Genomic DNA, 21,548 nt, shown 5'->3' with positions numbered 1-21,548 from the left:
GAGTTTTGGAACTCGAGATATGAATTTTTAAGCGACTGTGATGCAGATTGCTAGCTTGACTGAAAATTTTAAAAATAAATTGTTTGAGCTGTTTAAGTAATGAATTAAGTCTGTTAACACCTCGTGTTCGACTCCGGCGACGGTCTCAGGTATGGGGCGTTACAATTGATGACATGAAAATCACCTCTAGATACTTTTTTACTCTTGGCTCGGGAGTTTTCTGTTGGAGCTCAAAGAAACAACAAACTGTTGCTCAATCTACAGCTGAAGCAGAATACATTGCAGCTGCTGCAGCTGTTAATCAAGCCATTTGGCTTAGGAAACTTTTGTGTGATTTGAATGAAGAACAAGTTGAAGCAACTGAGATCAGGGTTGATAATCAATCAGCAGATGCTATAGCTAAAAATCCTATTTTTCATGGCAAAACCAAACATTTTAAGATTAAATTTCATTTTGTTCGAGAGGCTGAACAATCAAATGAGGTAAATTTGGTTCACTACAGCTCAGAAAATCAGTTTGCTGATGTTCTAACTAAGTCTCTCGGTGTCACACGATTTAAAGCTTTGAGAAGAAAGATTGGAGTTTGTTGCATACAGTCCAAGGAGGAGTGTTAAGCTTTGGCCTGTAATGCAACATCCAAACCAACATTGGAGCTGAACCAAATGAAGCAAAATCATTTTGTTTATTTGTAACTTGATTTGGTTGCTTTGTAATCTAACTTTTAAGTTAGTAGGATTTGGTCAAGATTTGAATGTGATAGCTGGTATGTCAGCTACATTTTGTTTGTAATTTTAGCTAAGCTTTTGACAAGCATTTATGGGAGCAGTTATGTTAGGTAACTATCAATTTTATTATAACACATATATACTTTAGCCGGATGAAATGGAAAGTAAGAAAAATTTATTTCTTCCAAAAAAAAAAACCTTGTTGTTACAGCAAGCATACGTGCTGCAGCATGCACAATTGTTAGCACGTACTTCATACGGAAATATTACAACTAAACAGCCTTGTAACATTTGTGGTGCAGCATGTTTACAAGCTGCGTACACTTCATCTGGAGATATTACAGTAGCATGGTTGGCCAATTTTCAACAAGAACTACTTTACTTTTAAGATGATAAACAAGATTAAAAAAATTTTGATCTGACTTTTAACTTGTTAAACAAAATAAAAAAAAATTGTGATGCTTACTTAATTATTTTTGGGTAGAAATAGAGGAAGTAAAGGAGGTTGCAGCAACAGCATCCTTGGCAATGCAATTCCGGCACCAAGTTGGAAAATTTTATTTTTTTTGACCCACAATAATAATAAAAAATAGAAAGCCTAGGGAGCAGTATAAGGCATTGTTACTGGTTACTTAATAACCAAATAAACTATATTAACGACATTGTCCTAAAATGACACTACTTAGTTAAGAACCATCCATCCCCACTTCCATTATCTCATAGCTGATTCAAGCGCGAAATGCTGCATTCTATTCTACTCTCCACCGGCCATTTTTCAACTAATTACCAACGTATCAAATCCATAAATTCACCACCAATAATAAGTAAATATTTTTCTCTGGGTTCAATTCATTCAAGGAATTTAATGTTCTTGCATTTCTTTTAGACTTGAAAGCAAAACAGAAAAAAAAAAGTAAAATCAAATTCATCAAAATTGGCTTCGTTTTTTTTTATTTATGTGATGCTTTGATCCAGTTTTTATATATATTCAAACCATTGAATTGAAACATTCATTTAGCATTGATACTTTTTGCAGGGTGGGGAAGTGGTAAATAAATGGCAGAGTCAGAGGAGATTTCGGCTTCGGATTTAACAGATTCACAAAGATATTGGATTCAATATTCCAGGCAGCAGTGTCTTAATCTCCCTTCAGGATCAGTTACTGGGTTTGAATGGAAAGATTATTGTCCTAAAGTTTTCAGGTTCTTTTTTTTCTTCAATCGATGTTCTTAATCATTGGGTTAAATATTGTTTTGGTTAATAAACTGTTTGATGATATTCCCCTTCCAGGCGAGCTCGAAAATATCAGCAATGAATACTACATGATGTTAATTTGTAGTGACGAAACTCTAAGGAAGGTGTCTTCATCAGTGAGAGCTGGCAACATGTTCCTTTTGTCCAAGGACAACCGGTTTGTAATTAGAACACTACGCAAATCTGAAGTCAGGGTAACCCAAAATCATCCGCTAAATAAATGTCATGAATATTTATCTAGCAGATATGATCATGGATATTGCTCATAAACTCTACATGCTGTAATCTTAAATTTGATGTAGGTCCTCTTAGAAATGCTTCCAGACTACTATAACCATCTCAGAAAGTTTCGCAACACGGTCTTGAACAAGCTTTATGGTGCTCATGTCGTAAAGCCAGTTGGAGGTGCTAAGGTAAAAAAGGAACATTATACTTCTTCATACCTGCAGCATAAAACAACAATCAAAAATAGGATCTCTTATTTCATATCAAAAGTTATTTGTCACCAGTTTACATTTGTTATTATTTTACTTGCCTAATGTTCATTAGTTATGCTTGATAATTATTGGAAGGCCTGGCTCTGTTTGCAAGGTAATAGGCAGATATGGGGTATTCTGAATATATATATATCAGATAAATACTGCCTCTTGTCACATAAGTACAAAAGCATTGATCATTGCAAGGTGCGTGTCTCCGTCCATGAGGGGATTCTATATTATTAGGGATCTAGGTTGAGATTTGCTGTTAATCATAACTATGAATTTGCCATTCCCTTTGGCAACTAATAATATGCACTGATAAATTTTGGACTTGAGGGAACAGGTTTACTTTGTGGTTGTAGCAAACATATTCAAATCAGATTTATTGATGCACCGGTGTTATGACCTCAAAGGCTCATTACAAGGTAGAAAAGTCGAAAAAATGAGATTCCGAGAGAAAATTCTTCACAAGGAGTCGGATCTTGATTTTCTCTTTTACCTTGAACCGCTGGTTCGACATAGGCTTTTGAAGTAAGTCCTTCCATCTAATACATTCTCTCTTATCGCTATGGGGCTCCAACCTTCATTACGGTACCTAGTAACAAGAATTATTGTATTCTATTCTTACAGAGACATGCATTATCCTTTGTTGATTAACAATGGTATTCTCATTTGATAGGCAAATCAAGTATGATTGTGCTTTTCTCGAGGCTGCAGGTGTCATGGATTACAGTCTGATGCTTGGCTTACACGTAAAAGGATCACCTCAAGGTGAATTTTTCCCCATAAATTTTCATTTTTTAGCTTTTGTGAATCTCTGATTATCCTAGTTAGTACTTCTTACATATAGAGAAATGGAACACACTTTATAAATTGGATTCTTACACCCATCTATATGAAACTAAGTGAAACTTATTTAGAGGAAAACATGATCACTGTAGTTTACATGTAAAACATGATCACTTTGGACCTTTGGATGCCTGAAAATCTGTCTTGTTATAAGAGTAGAGTCAAATTTCTGATAAGCTTTTAGTCTCTCCCAGGTCTGCTGGATGCTGGACGTTCACGTTCTGCGGGCTCCCAAGGTAATTACTTGCATCAAAAAGATCTTGATACTTCATCACTTTATTACATGTTGTTCTTGTGAGGAGGCTCAGAGCTGTCCAAGTTTTTAGTAAATGTAAAGCACAGGGAAAAAGATTGTGTTATGAAAAGTAGAAAACTAATGCGCTGTTTGAAAATGCCAAATGACTAAAATCTTCCAAATAAGTGCATATCTTAAAAGAAACTATGCATTCTTTTATTGTCTTTCTGCAGGTTCTGTTGATAGTAGTTCTTCCACCGACAGCAGGAGAATGTCCTGTGACTCGTTGAGTCGAAGTGAGTTATACTCACATAGATCCTCTGCATCTTCATTTCGAGGTGATATATTGAAACTCAGAATTCGTAAGAAGCTTAACTGTTCTAACGCTGCCATATACATGGAACTAATATATGTTAGGAAAAGTTATCATTTTTGCCAATTATCATCCTCTCCCACATGTTCCTCTGGCAACAGTGTTAGCAATAAGCTTTATAAGGCGTATTCTGTTTTCCTGAATTGCAGATTCAATTGACATGGGGTCAGAATTGAGTTTTGGTGATCAATGGCTACCAAATAGCAGGTGCATGTATTGGATATTTATTTTTTAAAGCTTGGGTTTACCTAAGAAGCTTCTGATAGAAACCCGAAAGCCTAAAAGAAGTGTCGTGGGGTTCCAAGTTGATGTAGCAAGGCATTGATAGTTTCCCATTGGCTTTCTTGCAGTAATAATTCTAGCTTTGGGGAAGAAATGTCTGCACGTGGTGTTCACGTACCGAAGAACGGAACTGCAAATATATCATCAGAAGGAAGTCCCAAGTCTCGGGAGTGTTATGATGTACTTTTGTATTTTGGAATAGTGGATTTTTTCCAAAATTACAGCGTGATCAAGCGAATCGAGCACGCATACAAGTCGTTGCAGTTCGACCGAAAGATGATTGCAGCTGTAAACCCGAAAGCATATTCGTCTCGGTTTCAAGAATTCATCAGTGACATATTTAAAGCGGACGACACGCCCAGTCTCCCCACGGAGCTCACAAATGGTAAGTCCTGTTTTACAAGTTTGGACACGTTGGGAGTATTGTTTACTTGAGCTTACTGCATGTCCTAGAATTGTTAAAATGTACAAAAACATAATCGAACCGACAAATTTGTGTGTTTTGCAGGATGGAGATAAAAAAGGCCATGCAACGAAGGAGTAGGTTTTGAGCATGTCCAGAAATTATGGAAGATGTAACCATGTAGACAAATATTCTGTAAGGTTGAGAATTATCCCTTGATTACTTGAAAATAGAACCAAAAATCCAAATCAGAAATTTAGAGTTTAGTTGCTTGTGCACGCTAAGCTTCTGATTAAATGAAGCTTTCTATAGGTGCAATGTATTCCAATCTCTAGTTTTCATACAGAAATGCAACTAATTTAAATTTGTGGAAAATCAGAACGATTGTATAATTAAGACCGGCATATGCATGCAATAATAATGGCCTGAATGTTAGTACATTGCTTTTTCCATGTCTAGTAACCATAGTCCATAGACAACACATGTTGACTTTTCATGGCTTCGGCTTTAAAATGATTCGTGCTGTCTTTCTCTTAACCGGAATCACCAAAAGCGATCGCAAATACGTACAACCCACGATTTGACTCAAGAGTTTAAAGACTCCATCAAATATAAACCCTTACTTTTTTACCAAAAAAGATATATATGAAAGATACTTTGGTGTGGTTTAATAAACTACTCTCTTAGTTAACCTCCGAATTTAATTAAAAAAATTATAATTCTCTCATTCAACAATTCAAAAATTTATGTTTAAATCACCAGGTTGTTAAAACTAATGTTATATAGCTTTCTCTGTTTACACTATATGAAAGCTCTCTTTCCACTTCTCTTCTACAATTTAGTTTTTTTTTTCATGAAATAGGTTTGGACGTCATAAATCTGTGAATCAAAATTCAAATAGTTTTTTCTCTGATCTCCAACATTGACTGTCACATTGACTTGAATCTAAGATATGTTCTTCTACTCATCGATGGGTATTGATCTACTATATCAATCATCAAATCCTTGCTTGAAACTCATGGGAGAAACTTAAAAAAAAAAAAATCTTAACAACCTAGTAACTCAAAAAAAAAAACCTTTTGAATAGTTTAGTGACCAAAACAAAAATTTGTCTATAGTTTAATGACTAATGGTGCAATTTACCCTAAATTTTATAAGTGTAGAGAATTATTTGGTAAATTAGTGAAATATAAGTACTAAATGTAATGTTGGTTGATAAAAAGTAAATACTGATTTTTAATAAATTAATTTATTTATTGGTTTAATTTTCTTATTAATATAATATTTTATATTGTTTTAACTAGTTTAGGATAAAAGTTAAAATATGGTAATTTAAATATTAATTTTAAATAAAAATAATTTTATTTTAATTTTTTAATAAGATAAAATCAATTTAATATTTTATACATTAATTAAAAATTTCCACACTCATAATGTTCAAACAAATATAACTTAAATTAATTATAGTATTAGATAATTTTATTATGCTATATAAAATACATAATATTTAAAACTAAAATAAAATAGTACAATATTTAAAAATGAGTCCAAGATTCAGACATTAAATATTAAAGTGGGAATACAAATCATACTTCAAATTTAATATTTTATGTAAAGCTTGTTAAATTTTCAACAAAATTCCGAAATTGACCCTTACCCATTTTGTGTTTTTCTTTTTAGGTACTTTGTGTCTCAAAATTGGATTGTGTGCTCCACCTACTAATAAAATCTGATGAGTGAATTTAGATCAACAAATTAATGGCATCACTGGACCACATTTTAAGTAAAAGACAGGACTATTTCTTGTGTGGCCCCTTATCATTTTATCGTTTTAATTATCAGTCCATGTGGTCCTGCATCTTGTCAAAAACATGTTATATATGAACCACAAGTTTGGTGGATTTCATAAGAGAACATAATGTGGTGATTTCAAGATGTATTTTTATCATTTTGTATTATTTTTATATTTATTTTATAGTTTATATTTGAAATTTATAATGATTTTGTTAATAATGTTATTTTAAAATTTAAACTTCGTTCCTTCTCTAAGAATATAAAACGTTTAATCACTTATTGATATTACCTAAAATTTGAACTTAACAATGGTTCAAATGTTTTACTTAGCTTCCAAGATCAACTTAGGTTTAGTCATTATTAGATTTCACATTTTCTTTTCTAACAAACTTCAACTCTCATCATTTCATCTAATCCTCTATTGTTTGTAGATTTGGTTATTAGTTTTAGCACTACATAAACAACATTATAATCCATCCACTCCACTATACTTTGCCTTAAAATACAAGTTTCAACTATTATCTTATATTTTATTCATTTATGTTATCATGTTGTAACATTTTAGGTACTAAACCGTTAATTTTCGTTTTATTGGTGTAACAGTAAACTTACATGCCACGTTAAATCATCATTTCAAACGAAAATTTTATATTTAATTATACAATTGCTCCTTATATTTTTTTCATTTTGAGCAATTTAATTTTTTTTTATGTTCTTTTAACTTTTTTTCCTCTCTTTATTTTACATTCTCTTCTGCTTCTCTCTTTGTTTTCCACCCTTCTCCATTTCTTTTAACGTAGTTTTTCTATGTTTTTCGTTTGTTAAAACTAGTCCCTATATTTTTTTTTAACAATTTAATTTTTTTCTTCCCCTTTATTTTTCTCTCTTTTCATATTCTTCACCAAATAAACCAAGTTCTTGTTTCCTTCACAAGATTCTTAAATTGAAATTTCACTCAAACCAAATACCAATCATTCTCAATCAAATCTCGATTTGAATATAACCTAAATTTGAAACTAAAATTGGATCTAACTAATCAATATAAGAGACCATATCCTTGAAAAAATCTAAACATAAATTGAATTCTTAATATTCAAAATAATTTTTTTTCCATTTCCAATTTTTTATAGAATCATGTAGATTATTCATTTCTTTTTTTTATTTTCTGACAAATAAAATTAAGCAAACGATAAAATTAATCTAAACCTTCTTAGATATTCCCAAGCAAGCTTGATTAAAAGTTGAGCATGATGAACCGATTAGAGAAATAGAGCATGGAACCAAACTGGTTTGGGTAAAGTTGAGAGTAAGTTTTGTATGGTGGTTGTTTTAGTACAGAGCTTGTTTGAAGAATCCGTAAAACAACGTAATTTTGAGAGGGCGAGAATGTTGTAAGTAAGATAGATAAGGTGGTTGTGGGGATTGGTTAGGAGGTTGAGGAAATGGGCTCGGGAAACTTTGTTGAGGGTGGACTGCCATAAGTCACGACTGGCGAGATGTTCAAGTGAGGCGAGCTTGTAGATTTGGTTATTGAGAGATCCAAATTGATTCGTTAAAACAGTGATGGACGAGAAGGTTTGTACTTGTAGGGTGAGAATATGCAAAGTAAGTTTTATTTTGGTTCAACTTTCGCCTTTTTTTTTTTTTTTTCATAAACATAAAAAAAGTTTTAACAAATGGAAAATACAAAAAAGCTACATTAAAAGAAATGGAGAAGGGAGGAAAACTGAGGCGGAAGTGGAAGAGAACGGAAAATAAAAAAAAGAAAAGAAAAGTTAAAAGAACATAAACTAAAAAAATTAAATTGCTTAAAACGAAAAAAATATAGGGACCAATTGTATAATTTAAACTAAAAATTTTATTTGAAATGATGATTTAACGTGCCACATCATGTTATAACACTATAACCTACAAAAAAATTTCAAATCTCACTTCTTTTTAAAATTTTTGCTGTAAATTTTTAATTGATATGAATAAATCATGGTACCCAGCTATTATATATATAATTTGAATCTATAATGAATGTTAATTTATGGGTGAATATTGAATGTAATTAAGGTAGGAGTTACACTGTATTATTTTAGATTCTTAGTATTTAATAATTATATTAAACCTTCAAAATCAAATTGAAAACTTTATGAATATTGTTTTCCCTTTCTTAAAACATTAACTGGTTAATTTTCATTATTTATATTTACAAATCTAAGTTAAAGCTTCAATGCCCAATAATAAATAAGAGAATCCAAAGTCCATTAATGGTTGGAAAAAAGAAAAAAAAGAAACAAAGAAACAAACAGCCCACAAATAGCTATGAGAATGAGTTGATACAATGAGATGAAGAATAATGAAAAAATAGAAAAAAGAAGAGAAGCAAGAATCAATGGCGAAAAAGGTGAGAAGGGGGAGGGTGATGGTAGGGAAAAGAGCTGGCCCCTCTACTCCATCAACGCCTTGGCCACATTTTGACTCCACCCAACACTTGACTCCTCCTGTTTCCGCTAGAACACTCTGTGCCAACCTTTGGCAACTTCAACCTCTTTCCCCACCCCCTGTTATGCCTAAACTGCCTCCCAACCTTCGCCCTCACTATGTTCAGGATAAGGGTTTTCATGCTGATGCTTATCATCGTCTTCATCTGGTTGGCACTCGCTTTCTTTCTTTATGAGTAGACCAAATAGAAAAGCGTTTTGTTGTTTTTAAAAGTTTCAAGCTTTTTTGTTTGAAGTTTTACTAATGGTTCTTCGGGCTTATGTTTTCGCTTTGATGTGAATCCGAGACTTTGCTTAATGTTTTACCCTGAATATCATGTCAGCCAAGTAGCTTGAGGAGGCATAATGCAGCATCAGTTGAAAGAAGTGAGAATGGTTTTTTAAGCCCCATATCCCCATCAAGCTCACTTGAGGTCAACATCTATCCCCACTAATCTCTATATAATTATCTGTTTCGTTTTCCTTTTTTTTTAATGATTATCAAATCATATTACTTTACTGCAAATGTATTGGCTGATATGTTTATATTTTGATTTCTTTGCAGGTGGCATCTTATAACCCTGCAATCACGTCATGTACTTCTTTAGGAGGATCTGGTTATAGGCTTAAGACATCATCGGAGTTACTCAAGGTGTTTGACCGAATCTGGGCACTCGAAGAACAGCATGTGTCCAACATGTCATTGGTTAAGGCTTTGAAAACAGAAATCGATAGTTCTCGAGCTCGGATCAAAGTGTTGCAGCAAGACAAACTTGTTATGAAGAACAAGGAGCAAGATAGAATCGAAGTTGCCATTCAATCACTAAGTGATGAGAGGAAGTTAAGAAAGCGATCCGAAAGCTTGCACCGCAAGCTAGCTCAAGAACACTCCGAGGTAAAATCATGTTTCGCCAATGCATTGAAAGAGCTCGAGAGAGAAAGGAAAGCACGAATTCTAATGGAGGATCTGTGTGATGAATTTGCTAGAGGAATAAGAGAATATGAAGAGGAGGTTCAATGCTTAAAGCAGAAACATAGGGTCGATGGGGAAAACCATGACCGGCTAATTCTCCATGTTTCAGAGGCATGGCTTGATGACAAGTTAAGACTCGATATGCAAACTTTTCTGGAAGCTAAATGCTTGATCGAATCGAGAATAGGTGACCTTAAGGGGAACGGCTCACGCATACATTCTTTAGAGTCCTTTCCATTAAACGAAGCTGTTAGTGATGGCGACAAACACCGTTATGAACTTAATAAAACCGCAAAGTTAAGGTCTCGGGAAGGCAGCAAGGGCCGTAAACTGCATCGTTTGCGAGGGCAAGTCAATGACAAGGTTCATCCCGAGAATGGCCTCAAGGAAGTGTTGAAAAGACAAATTAAAAGGTGTGTTGAAAAGTCAAAAAAATGAGAGGTGCAAGTGGCACCGAAAGAAAAAAATGGTAGGCAAGTTGTTTAAAGTTGAATGGGATAATTGCAATTTTGGTCCCTAATTTTTTAGGCCATTTGCAAGTTAGTCCCTGAAACTCAACTATAAATAGGCCTAACCATTTCTCATTTACATCATCCCAACCAATCTTTCTCTCTTAGTTTTCTTTCTTCTCCCATTTGAGAATTCTTAAGGAATTCTATTTGTTTGTAATATTTTGGAGATAGTAAAGTTATCATCTGGTGTTAGTGCCCGAGGACGTAGGTATAATTTACCGAACCTAGTTAAAACTCTTATGTTCTTTTTGTCCTATTTTTCTTTCAATATTTGAGGGTATAATAGTAGTATTTAATTGTGCTATTAAATTACGTTAGAAGTAATATTCTGACTAAGGAAAGACTTGGTATTTAAGAGATCCTTGTGATCCACCTCTCTTCCCTGGGAATTGAACTTTGTGTGATTTTTTAGTACAATAATTTACACGCTTCCGACCCTATTGGAACAACAGGAAGATTCACGCGTTACTCAATCAGTATACAATGGCCAAGCTAGTCCTGCTGAACAATGGGTATCGAAGTTGAAAGAGTTGGGAAAATCGGATTCTTCTCAGAAACTGCCAAAAGAATCCATTGAAAGCAAAATCACTAGAAAAGGCCAGCAATAGTTTCAATTCAAAGATTGTTTCTAGAATTGCCTTTTACAATTATTTTCATCTCTCAAATGATATCCAACATTTGTGCTAGTTTCCCACTAAATTATTAGATATACATTCAGTGCAGCATTTATTAAACCAACTCTGATTAGTACATATGTTTGCTTTTTGACTGTGAAATATGTTTTGATTTGGATGGTCGACGTGAGTGATCGCATTATCTACATAAGTGTACTTTCATAGCCATTAAACAAAGCCAAAAGCAGTTCAGAATATGAACATGATATTTGTGTGTGTGTGTGTAAAAAACCCAGAATCCAATTGATAAGGAACGACTTTACCTCACCCAGAAATGACCCCAGCATCCGCCATAACACTTTATAATTATTATTTTAAATAGCATTGGTGCTTTAAATCCATTATTGATGAAGTGAAAGGGGAGCACCTTCATAGTTAGCTGCTTAATTAAATTGCTTGGACTGGTAATGAAATTAAAAATATTATGGCACCTGAACCTTTTTTCTTCAAAGCGATTTGTTTAACATTATTGTTCATCTTTTTATGTAGTGGACCACTCTGGAAAGCAACCAGCTGCTAAAGAATATATTTCACTATGGACATGGTGATGAATATTCATTCTGTTCTAATCCGTAGTGATTGCAACAACAATTTACCATTTAATTTAATTTATACATGTAAATAAATTAAGGAATCTAAAGCAGTCATCCTGGTTGAAGAAGAAAATTACTCTCATAAATTCTACTAATCATAATTAGGGTTAAGGAAAAAAATCCCAATCAATTCAAATTAAGGATGTTATTTATATTTAACTTGTAGTTAATTTTAATTTTTTTATGATTTGAAAATAAATATTTTATATTTAAAATAATAAAAATAACTTATATTTCCTATATAAAATTTTTTATTTTTATTGATTATTTTTAATTCACTTGACCAATTATATATTTTAAAATTACTTATTATAAAAATTTTAAAACTTTATTAAATAATATCTAAAGGAAAAAAAAAAGAAAAACTTTTTTTTGTCAAAATAAATAATATAAAAAAACTAAAATCAATAAATAATTCAAAAAAAAAAACAATCGAATCAAACTAATAGTAATTCATAATTAAGAAGTAAATTATAGCAAAGAAAAAAAAAGGTCAGGCGGACCAATAATAATAAGTTATCATGATTAAAAAGATACCGCATTATCACTACATATAATTCCGTCTTAATTAATTCAAAATAATAATAATTTCGCCTTAATCAATTCATGGACAACAAAATCTCTTATATTCCTCCCTCCATGAATAATTGGACGGCCCGGATTGCTTCTTATTCCTCACATTTAGGTCTATATAAGGAACCCCAATTATCCCTTTACTCTCACAGTCTTCTACAGACATAGCACTTACTGTTGTTGAAGGTTCAGACGGGGCTCTCTGAACTCCAAACCTAAAAGGAAATGACGGTAGGCTACGGCTGCTAGTTCATGGATGCCCTTGGATGCGTAAAAATGGGCATGAGGGGTACGCTGCTGAGGGTTTGCATGAACTAGGAGACGTTGTTACCTTCATCTTTACGGTATTGGAGTGAAGGGAGCTCCGTTTTCTTCTTTCGCGAGTAAGAAACTTGAAAATCCACTCCAACTACATTGTTTGCATTGAGTCAACTCAAAAGGTTATATTTTCTTGTTTTATTCTTTATTTTTTTTATTAATAATCAAACAGTATTTTTATTCTTTATTTATTTTACTAATAATAATTAAATTTTAAATTTTAGTGCTTTTCTATAATCATATGACAGGCATGGTCCATAGTAAAAGGTTTTAGTAGCTGACCAGCTAAACAAATATTAATAATTGACACTATGAAAATGAAAAATTGGCATCAAATTTAGGACTTTCTTTTTTATCTAAATGATGTTCCTGTAAATTTCTTTTTTATTATTTTTCCTTTTATTTTATTTTCAAATTTTAATTGATTTACTTTTTCAAATTTAAAAATACAACTCTATTTGTTAATATGGTTCATTATTTTTAAAATTTCAATTCCTTATAATCTCATTTCTTTTTGTTACAAGTTTTTTTTTCAAAATATTGCACTTGTGAATTTAATGAATAATGTTAATAATTAGACTTATATTTTTAAAGGCTTAATATATCATTTGACACCTAAGCTTGACATCTTCTTTAATGTGCTACTTATATTTGAAAAATGTTTTATGTTTTTGGGTAAACTATACTTGTGGTCACCCAACTATCGATAAGTTTATTTTTTAGTAACTTAACCATAAAAAGTTACAAAATAGTATTCAATAAATTTTTTTTTTGCCACCAGTTGTTAAATAGTTAATAGAAAGATGATGTGATAGCTTTTAAAATTGACATAATAATAGCTTTAACCCTTAACATTTATATATTGTATTAATTTAGCCTTAATTTAAAAAAAATTAACTCTTAACATTTACACATTGTGTAATTTTAAAAGCTGTTGAGTTGTCAATGGGGCTACCACTGATGTTTTGCATCAAACATTGTGGGCAAAGAAGTAATGCAAATTGGATAGTTAAATCAAGTAAATGTGATTAGCAAGGTACATCTCAAACAATTTTCTAGTTTTTTACATTAGCGCTTACCATTGATTTAGCAATGGCACAAAGGCCTTTTCAGAGTTTAGAAGCAGATAAGTCAAGTGTCTTATAAACTAGAATTAGCAACAATATTTAAGGTTAACCTAATGTTTAATGTGGACATGCCAAAGCCTTTATGTGAGCATCAAGGGGATCTCAATTGAGGTCACAACAAGGGTAAGTAAGAGTGGACTCTTCGACCAAGATGTATAAGGGGGAAAAACAATGTGAGTTAGATATAAGCCGAGGCGAATGTCTCAAGGTAGGGAACTACCTAACAAAGTGACTAGTTGGGAATCAGTTGAGGCATTGTGGCAGTTCTGAGATGAGTTTAACCAGCATTTTTTCGAGCACGTGACAAGGGCTTCGCAAGAATGGGTTGAGGAGAATGTCACGGGCAACAAATCAAAGCTCGTGACTAATGGACACAAAATCACCTAATGAGGTCAACTGATCAATTTGAGCTCATTTAACCCATTTTGGACTGGTCTGATTCGTAAAACATAAAGGGATGCCCATTTACTTTGAAGCCTTGGTGGCCTAGTAAAACACTCTAGTAAATTAAGGTTAACAATGTAAATATTGTAATTCTAAAGGGATAAGGTTGTATAGTGTTTAAATCCCTTAAAATTTTTATATTGTAGATAGACATTAATCTTAGTCGTTGATGTAATTTAAATTGTATCATTGGATCTAAGGAGCTCAACTATAAATAGAGGTCTTCCTCATCATTTGTAGTCATCCTATTGAAGAGTAATCAAATACATTTGGTGTGCATTTGCTTTCTTATGTCATTTTCTATTCATTTGTTGTTTCTTTGCTTGAGAGTTTGCTTTTGTTAATTTATTTGTGAATTCTCACTTTTCAAGAGTTAGGCTAACTTAAGCAAAATTGAAACAAAGTTATTGCCTAAAACAGTATGGTTTGTTAGACTAAAGTTCTAATCCTATAACATAAACTTTAACCTGAAACTTTTGTTCAAAGACTTACCCATTTTTTAAATGGACAACTTGACATATAAAAGTAAAAAGTAAAAATAATTTAGTTGGTAAATTTTGCAAGTGAACGGCTTCTCTATTATAAATAGAAGATTAAAATATGTTATAGGTTGTTATACTATTTACAAATTTAGAATTAAATTCCTATATTTTTATTTATTGAAATTTAGTTTTTTATTTTTTAAAATTTGAAATTAAGGTCCAATCGTTAATGTTGTTAATATTTTTGTTAAATTTGTTGGTGTGACATTTTAAAATAAAAAAAATATTCACTTGATAATAAAGTAACTAAAAAAATAACATCGTAATAGACTTGAATTTAACAAAAATAATTTAAATAGCGTTAATAGTTGAACCTAGATTTTGAAATTTGAAAAATAGAAAAATTAAATTCTAAAAATAAAATTATAAGATTAAATTTTAATTTTATGAAGAGTAGAAGTTTTTAACTAAATATAAACAAAGATAAAAATTAAAAAATAGGTTGGGCAAAGTAAAAGAAAAGAAATAGAGGCATTCTAAATATTATTTATCGAGAAAGAAGAGGAAAAATTAAAGCTTTATTCATGTTTTAGCCCTTAAATTATACCTATTTTTCATATTGACACTTCAACTTTGCTTCTGTTAACATTTTCAATCCAAAATGTCAAACCGCGTTAAAAAAATCGAAACCCAATCAGATTGCGGCACTTGTTTTTCTATTATAAATAGTATAATTTTTATTAAATATATACATAACCTTAAATAAAATAAAAATATGAAAATTTGGTTGATCCGACGGTGGAAGAGGGAGATCGGAGAAAGTTAGCTTGCAAATTTTATTTTGATGAAACCGATTTCAGATTTAGAAAGACCATGAAAAAACGAACTTCGAGTAAAGCTTGGGGCTTCGTAGGCCACCGGCGACAGTGGCCAGCATGGCAGTAGGCGCGGCGGCCAGCACCGAACCTGGCAACCTGGGTTCTAGTTTTAGAGAGAGGGCAGAGCATTTTGGTTCTAGAGAGAAAAGGGCAGAAGAACAAGTAATGGTAAAAAATATAAAATTAAATAATTTCTTTTTTTATTTGTTGTTTAAAAAATTTATTTAACAAAACCCAAAAAATACGTGTCTAAATCTGATTGGGTACCTAATTTTTTTAAAACGCCGTTTGGCATTTGTAGTGGAAATATTAACAGAAGTAAAGTTGAGGTATCGATATGGGATCAATAAAAATTTAGGTATCAATGTGGGAAAATGGGAATAGTTTGGGGGCTAAAACGTGAATAAAGCCAAAAATTATAGAAAAGAAAAAGAAGAATCTTCAAATTAAAATTAAAAATTAGGGTTTACTTTTCCATCTGAAGAAGGGGGGAGAGCAATCGTTGCGAAGAGCCAAAGATGCCGAAGAACAAAGGAAAGGGAGGAAAGAACCGTAAGAGGGGAAAGAACGAGGCCGATGACGAGAAACGTGAGCTTATCTTCAAAGAAGATGGCCAAGAATACGCCCAAGTCTCACGCATGTTGGGTAACGGCCGCTGCGAAGCTATGTGCATCGACGGCACCAAGCGCCTCTGCCACATCCGGGGGAAGATGCACAAGAAGGTCTGGATCGCCGCCGGCGACATCATCCTCGTCGGCCTTAGGGATTATCAAGATGACAAGGCTGACGTCATCTTGAAATACATGCCCGATGAAGCTAGGCTTCTCAAAGCTTATGGTGAGCTACCCGAGAATACCAGGTTGAATGAAGGGATTGCTGGCGGCATTGATGAGGAAGATGATGGTGCAGGCGATGACTACATCGAGTTCGAGGATGAGGACATCGATAAGATTTAAATTTCTCTTCTTCTTTTTTGTCATTTTTGAATTTATTTTAAGATATGGTGGTGATATTTGCCGTATGGTCATGCTTTATTAAGCACAATGGATGCTGGATTTATGTTATTACACATGGATTTACCTTTTATTATGTTAATGGCATTGTTTTCTCTTTAAATTTGACATGGGTTTTCATATTTTGTCCTCATTTCTGAATATTGCAATTTAGTATGGGTTGATTTTTGAGTTTGGCTGGCGGATTTTGTTTTATTTGCTTTCATGTTATCATTTTCTTTTGAGAATTAGTTAAGATTTTGATTGTGGTTGTGGTCTGAGTCCTTTATTCCATTGGGGAGTTCTATTTGATTGCAGGGTGGCTTTGATTTCAAAGTTTTGTGGGAATATTATGGTTTTGATTTCAATGTTTTCTTCTTTTTGTTAGATTTTTATTGTTGTATGGAAATTGAAGAATATTGGTTTCTGGCTTTTTGTAGCCAGAACCATTGCTGTTACTGGAAGGCATTAATCACCATTGTTTGACCATAACCAAGATGATAGGTGACAATTTCATGTATTATGGTCTATGTTATGTTGATTAGGATTAGGTGGTGAGTGCCGGATATGGGTATACTCAATTGTTTTGAAAATTTTTCATATATCTAGAGGATCCTATTCCTAATATCAATGTCCAAATACGTGTTGGATATGGTTACCTTTTCTTTTTCGGGCCCCAGGGGGGGGGGGATGCAGAGTTGTGTGCTAATGTGAGTCTCAAGTATGATATCAATCTGGGTATTGAATTTGGTGGCAGCTGGTTAATATTAAACTATGAATGTTATATATCGGTTCCTCCTACCTCTAGAAAGCTTCTCCAGCTTTAGAATGACATTCAGGCGACTCTGTTGTATAGGAAAAGATTTGCAATTTAACTATGGTTTCTTGAGAGATATTAAGAAGTGTTGGCATTTGCATGCTCGAATTTGTTGTTTTGTTTCTGCAGAGTTCATGAACCTTGACATGATAATAGGGCGAGTCACTGTACATTTTAATGGAAGAAATGGGATATCTCTGCACTAAACATGGCATTTATATGTAGTAGGAAAACTAGAGGCATGCGCATAAAATTGACAAGTTTTATTCCAGGAACAGGGGAAATATAAAGGTGACAAGAATTCATACAAGGAATCCCTACAATTACAGAATAAAGATGTCTCTTTTAGAGGATACAAGAAGGCCAGATTAGCATGCCATTGCCAATCCTGTACATCTATTCAGTTCCAGCAATCTTCTTCTTCAGTGCCTCAATATCCGTAGCTAGTTCTTTCCTGCTTGACTGAGGTAATACGCATGTTTTTAGCACACGGCTTTTAGTGTTCATATATATGATCTGATACTATAGTCTGATAACCAATTTGATTTTAATCGTAAATTAATCCACTCTTTTAAGTTGAACACCACCTCTAATATATAAGCTAGATTTAAAAGTTCAAAGTGAGCACTTGCAACAAAAAAATGCTGATTCAAAACCATCAAATACATCATTGTCTCTTCATGCATTTGTAAATTTCCCTTTAGAGTTATCAAGTTGAACAATTTGCAAGTGTTTAAATGATGTGGCTCACCCATAAAGAACTTGGATTATTCCACACAAAAAATACATGGGACCATATATATTTGACTGAAAACTTACCTTGAAGAGAAGGTATCTATAGACAAACCATCCTGAATATCCAAGTCCAACCAACTCCATTATCTTTGGAAGCTGAGAAGCACAGAAATGCATTGATTTCAGATAGGATTAGCATATAAAACAAGTTATAAAGTGTAGCATGAAGAGTTCCACTTACCAAGGGCACTGAGTTAATGGCGCCAACAAGAATAGATGATAGCCAAACGGCAACTATTGCCCCACCACCATAAAGAAGAACCGTGGTCTTGTTCTCAACTTTATCCCACTAGAAAACCACGAAAAAACAAGCCAAGTCAGGCACTCAGTTCAGCAGGTTAAAAGAGCAAGAAATTGATTATGTGCAGGCCACCATTTTCTCACTTTTTCTTTCAAGTCATCAAAAAGCTCCCCGGTATCGACAGAGGTGTCTTCTGTTGCTTTTGTTTGGAGAAAAGGAAACCTCCGGGATTCTGTACCAAAAACAACAGGGTAAATAGAAGGCCAAGGAATACGTAGCTCAAAGTCAAATGCATATACTATGACAGAGACAACCAAATAAAACTATTTGTTGTTGTGGCATTATAAAGGAAGAGCGCTATATATTAGACCACTTCATAGTTGTTTTACCTATCTATTCATGTTATACGAACATGTCCGACATTCATCCAGAGTTGTTACTTGCATTCTATCCCATACTTGAATTGGTACCAATTCATCCCCATTTGAAATTTGGGGTCCCAACTCCCATATTATCGTCCAAAAGATTGACCCATTTTTTCAGACAAAAGCCTCCATAATTAGTTTACTGCAACTACTCTTAACACGTGTGATTGTCACCAATATAACGTTTCTGATCCTACACCCACCACCAATGATTTCATTTCCGAAAAAACCAATCTCAATTCCGAATATGGTGTTTGGAAGAACAGGATATAGAAGTGAACTCTTAACTTCTATGACCATTAAGCTTTCATTTTCATTCAGTAAAATCAAACAAAAGGAAGAGCAGGCAAGTGAAGTGAGGCGTTAAAAGGGAGAATGTTAACAGCAGTACCTGGAGTTAGCTTAACGGACGAGGAAAAGGAAGCGGTGGAAACGCGAGGAGGGACAGGCGGCAAGGCGGAACAGTGGGTTGTTCTAACGGCTGCAGGAACACGTGGAATCAAGACGGCGGTGGCCGACATGGAAGCTGATGCTGCTGCTGCCGCCATTTTTTCCTCAAAAATTAATTACTGCTATTTCTGAGATAGATAAGCGCCCTCTTGAACGCTACAAATCCTATCCTTTCCTTTCCTTTTGCTGCCTTCTTTCACAGTAGTATTCTTCCTTGCTTTCAAAAAAAAAAAAAAAAAAAGCTCTTCTTAGAAAAAATTCGTTTTCTAATTTATTTTTGTCTGAATGTTTGAATTACCTAAAAGTAATAATAAAAAATGGTATTATTAGTGTGGGTGAGGTTTTGGTGGCAGACGAATGGAGTGATTGACAGGTGGATAAGATTTTTGAAGGAGGATTATGATTGGTTCGTTCCCTATCTATATGCAATCCATGTTTTGAGTAATAAGGGGTCATAGCCCACTAGCTACACCTTTTAAATGGGCGGGTTATCACGACTTTGATTATCGTCAAAAACTTTCACTCAAGGTATATTAATTTTTCTATAAATCAAGGTATTTTTTTATATAAAAATATAACTTGAATTTTATCGAAAATTTACCATTTAATTTGAAAGCTGTTAAAAAATATTTATCATTTTAATTTTTTTTAATTTAGTTAAATAAAATTGTTCAAGTCTAGTTTTGTTAAAATATGAATTTTAATACTTCGATTGGATTCTTTTTAATGTGTAAGATAATACTATGATCCATGAGGGAGGAATCAATTGGGCATGCCTTTTTAGAATTCTTGCTTGGCACATATGGAGGAATCACAATCATTTTATTTTTCAGGAAAAATTTTGGAGCCCAAGTGACGTAATCAAAATTTCGTATAGTTGGGCCATACATTTCTTTTCGACCTTTAATACAGAAATGGTTGGTTGCCATGATTTATCCTATGAAGAACGTGTTGAAAAATATGGACATCACATATATAATAAGAATAATTACATGTTATTATTATTTACTATCATGATATGTTAGACCAAATTAAAAGTGATCTAATTTGGTTAATGTTTTATTGTGCTTTAATTATTAAATAAAATATGGGTCAAATACGTGTAAATATTTTAGCAATTGAGTTCTAATCAAATTCTAATTAATGATGGGCTAATTAGAAATTAGTACTAATATGACAAGATTATAAATATTAGGGTTATGGTCCCCAAATTATATACAAGATATCTTTTCTAATATCCCATCCTTAAGAAAGAGAGAGCAATATTCTCTGAATTTCTTGTGTGCTAATTTGGAAGATCAAATTCCCAAGATCAGGAAAAACTTCAAGGAATTTATGGATTTAGGTATGCTTCTGCATCTAGTTTTATTCTTATTTTGTTCTTAATGATTTGACATGAGAAGATCCTGATGTATGATTTATTAAATTTTATATCATATCTTAATTAATAATTCTAACAAGTGACATCCGAGCCTCGAACATATTAAATAATTGGGAATTGATTAAGGTTATTCATTTGAATGATTGATTTATAAAATTTCATGGGTTTTATATTTCGGATAACATCTTTGAAGGTTTATATTAAAGTATTTTTTTAATATCTTGATTATCTTGAATTCATATTAAAATTTTAGGGATTTATTTTAATTTTTAATTTGGGTGATTTTCAAATTGATAAATTTAATTATAGAGTTTAAAATATTTTACTTCAGTGAATGATCATGTTAAAGTCAATATTTTTTTTTCATTCTTCATTGTCCTATGTTTCAATTTCTGTTAAATGAATAAATAATAAATCTGTATGACATTTAGTTAAAAAAAATTGGAAAAGAAGTTCATAGTTTCGTATGTTTCATTTATATACATAAATATATAATATATGCATGCTTTAGTTTCGTATGTTTCATTTATATATATAAATATATAATATATGCATGCTTTGATTGGTTTAATGCATGTTGTTTTGAAAAATTATATAAATATATATGATTATCTTTTAATTCGATTGAAAGATGAAATTAAGGTAAATATTTTGAAACAAATAGATTCAGATTTTGACTTTTAATTAAGGATGTCAAATATTTTAAATAGATTAGTTGAAACAAAATGTCGCCAAAGTGACCTCTTTTGTGTAGATTAGTTTATTTGAAATATCAAGATGATTATATGTTTTTGTGATTCATGCGTTTATTGATTGACTCAAAGGTAAGTTAATATTTGGTAGAATTTCAATGACATCTGTGGTAATAAATGTGTGACAATTATAAGGTATTTTGTATGAGTAATAAGTTAGTCTAAAGATTAATTAATTGTTTGACATTATTTATTGTCAATGTTTGATTGCTACAACAAGAGTATCGCTTACTGTTAATATTACTATCCAAAGACTTGA

The 21,548-nt window shown here is 32.6% G+C and overlaps 4 protein-coding genes across 6 annotated transcripts; 3 read left to right on the top strand and 1 right to left on the bottom strand.

Annotated features, from left to right (window-relative positions):
• The first annotated feature begins 1,400 nt into the window (after nt 1-1,400).
• Nucleotides 1,401-5,038, top strand: LOC107933522 (phosphatidylinositol 4-phosphate 5-kinase 10). Of its 3 annotated transcripts, none has more exons than XM_041074637.1 (11): nt 1,401-1,549; nt 1,762-1,927; nt 2,016-2,173; nt 2,282-2,392; nt 2,802-2,989; nt 3,138-3,229; nt 3,502-3,543; nt 3,776-3,880; nt 4,065-4,122; nt 4,266-4,582; nt 4,706-5,038. In XM_041074637.1, the coding sequence occupies exons 3-11, from the start codon at nt 2,048-2,050 to the stop codon at nt 4,714-4,716; spliced, it is 1,050 nt and encodes a 349-aa protein (XP_040930571.1). In that variant the 5' UTR covers nt 1,401-1,549; nt 1,762-1,927; nt 2,016-2,047; the 3' UTR covers nt 4,717-5,038. The 3 variants fall into 3 exon arrangements, with proteins under 3 accessions (XP_040930571.1, XP_040930572.1, XP_040930573.1); XM_041074638.1 differs by lacking the exon at nt 1,401-1,549 and adding an exon at nt 1,557-1,638; XM_041074639.1 differs by lacking the exons at nt 1,401-1,549; nt 1,762-1,927 and having other exon boundaries at nt 2,136-2,173; nt 2,282-2,662.
• A 3,554-nt stretch (nt 5,039-8,592) lies between these two features.
• LOC107933521 (uncharacterized protein At5g41620) lies at nt 8,593-11,081 on the top strand. The gene is made up of 3 exons (XM_016865753.2): nt 8,593-9,032; nt 9,207-9,296; nt 9,428-11,081. The coding sequence occupies exons 1-3, from the start codon at nt 8,775-8,777 to the stop codon at nt 10,271-10,273; spliced, it is 1,194 nt and encodes a 397-aa protein (XP_016721242.1). The 5' UTR covers nt 8,593-8,774; the 3' UTR covers nt 10,274-11,081.
• A 4,056-nt stretch (nt 11,082-15,137) lies between these two features.
• On the top strand, nt 15,138-16,557 carry LOC107933525 (eukaryotic translation initiation factor 1A). The gene has a single exon (XM_016865758.2). It carries the CDS (start codon nt 15,955-15,957, stop codon nt 16,390-16,392), a length of 438 nt encoding a protein of 145 aa, XP_016721247.1. The 5' UTR covers nt 15,138-15,954; the 3' UTR covers nt 16,393-16,557.
• A 930-nt stretch (nt 16,558-17,487) lies between these two features.
• On the bottom strand, nt 17,488-19,599 carry LOC107933524 (protein CURVATURE THYLAKOID 1A, chloroplastic). The gene is made up of 5 exons (XM_016865757.2): nt 19,098-19,599; nt 18,425-18,513; nt 18,222-18,329; nt 18,065-18,136; nt 17,488-17,707 (listed from the first exon to the last, which is right to left on the bottom strand). The coding sequence occupies exons 1-5, from the start codon at nt 19,252-19,254 to the stop codon at nt 17,642-17,644; spliced, it is 492 nt and encodes a 163-aa protein (XP_016721246.1). The 5' UTR covers nt 19,255-19,599; the 3' UTR covers nt 17,488-17,641.
• Between the last annotated feature and the right edge of the window lie 1,949 nt (nt 19,600-21,548).

This window comes from Gossypium hirsutum, chromosome A08 (assembly GCF_007990345.1).
Source record: "Gossypium hirsutum isolate 1008001.06 chromosome A08, Gossypium_hirsutum_v2.1, whole genome shotgun sequence".
Classification (NCBI taxonomy): Eukaryota; Viridiplantae; Streptophyta; class Magnoliopsida; order Malvales; family Malvaceae; genus Gossypium; species Gossypium hirsutum.
The sequence above is the reverse complement of the archived record's forward strand: the minus strand, read 5'-3'. Positions and strand labels throughout refer to the sequence as shown.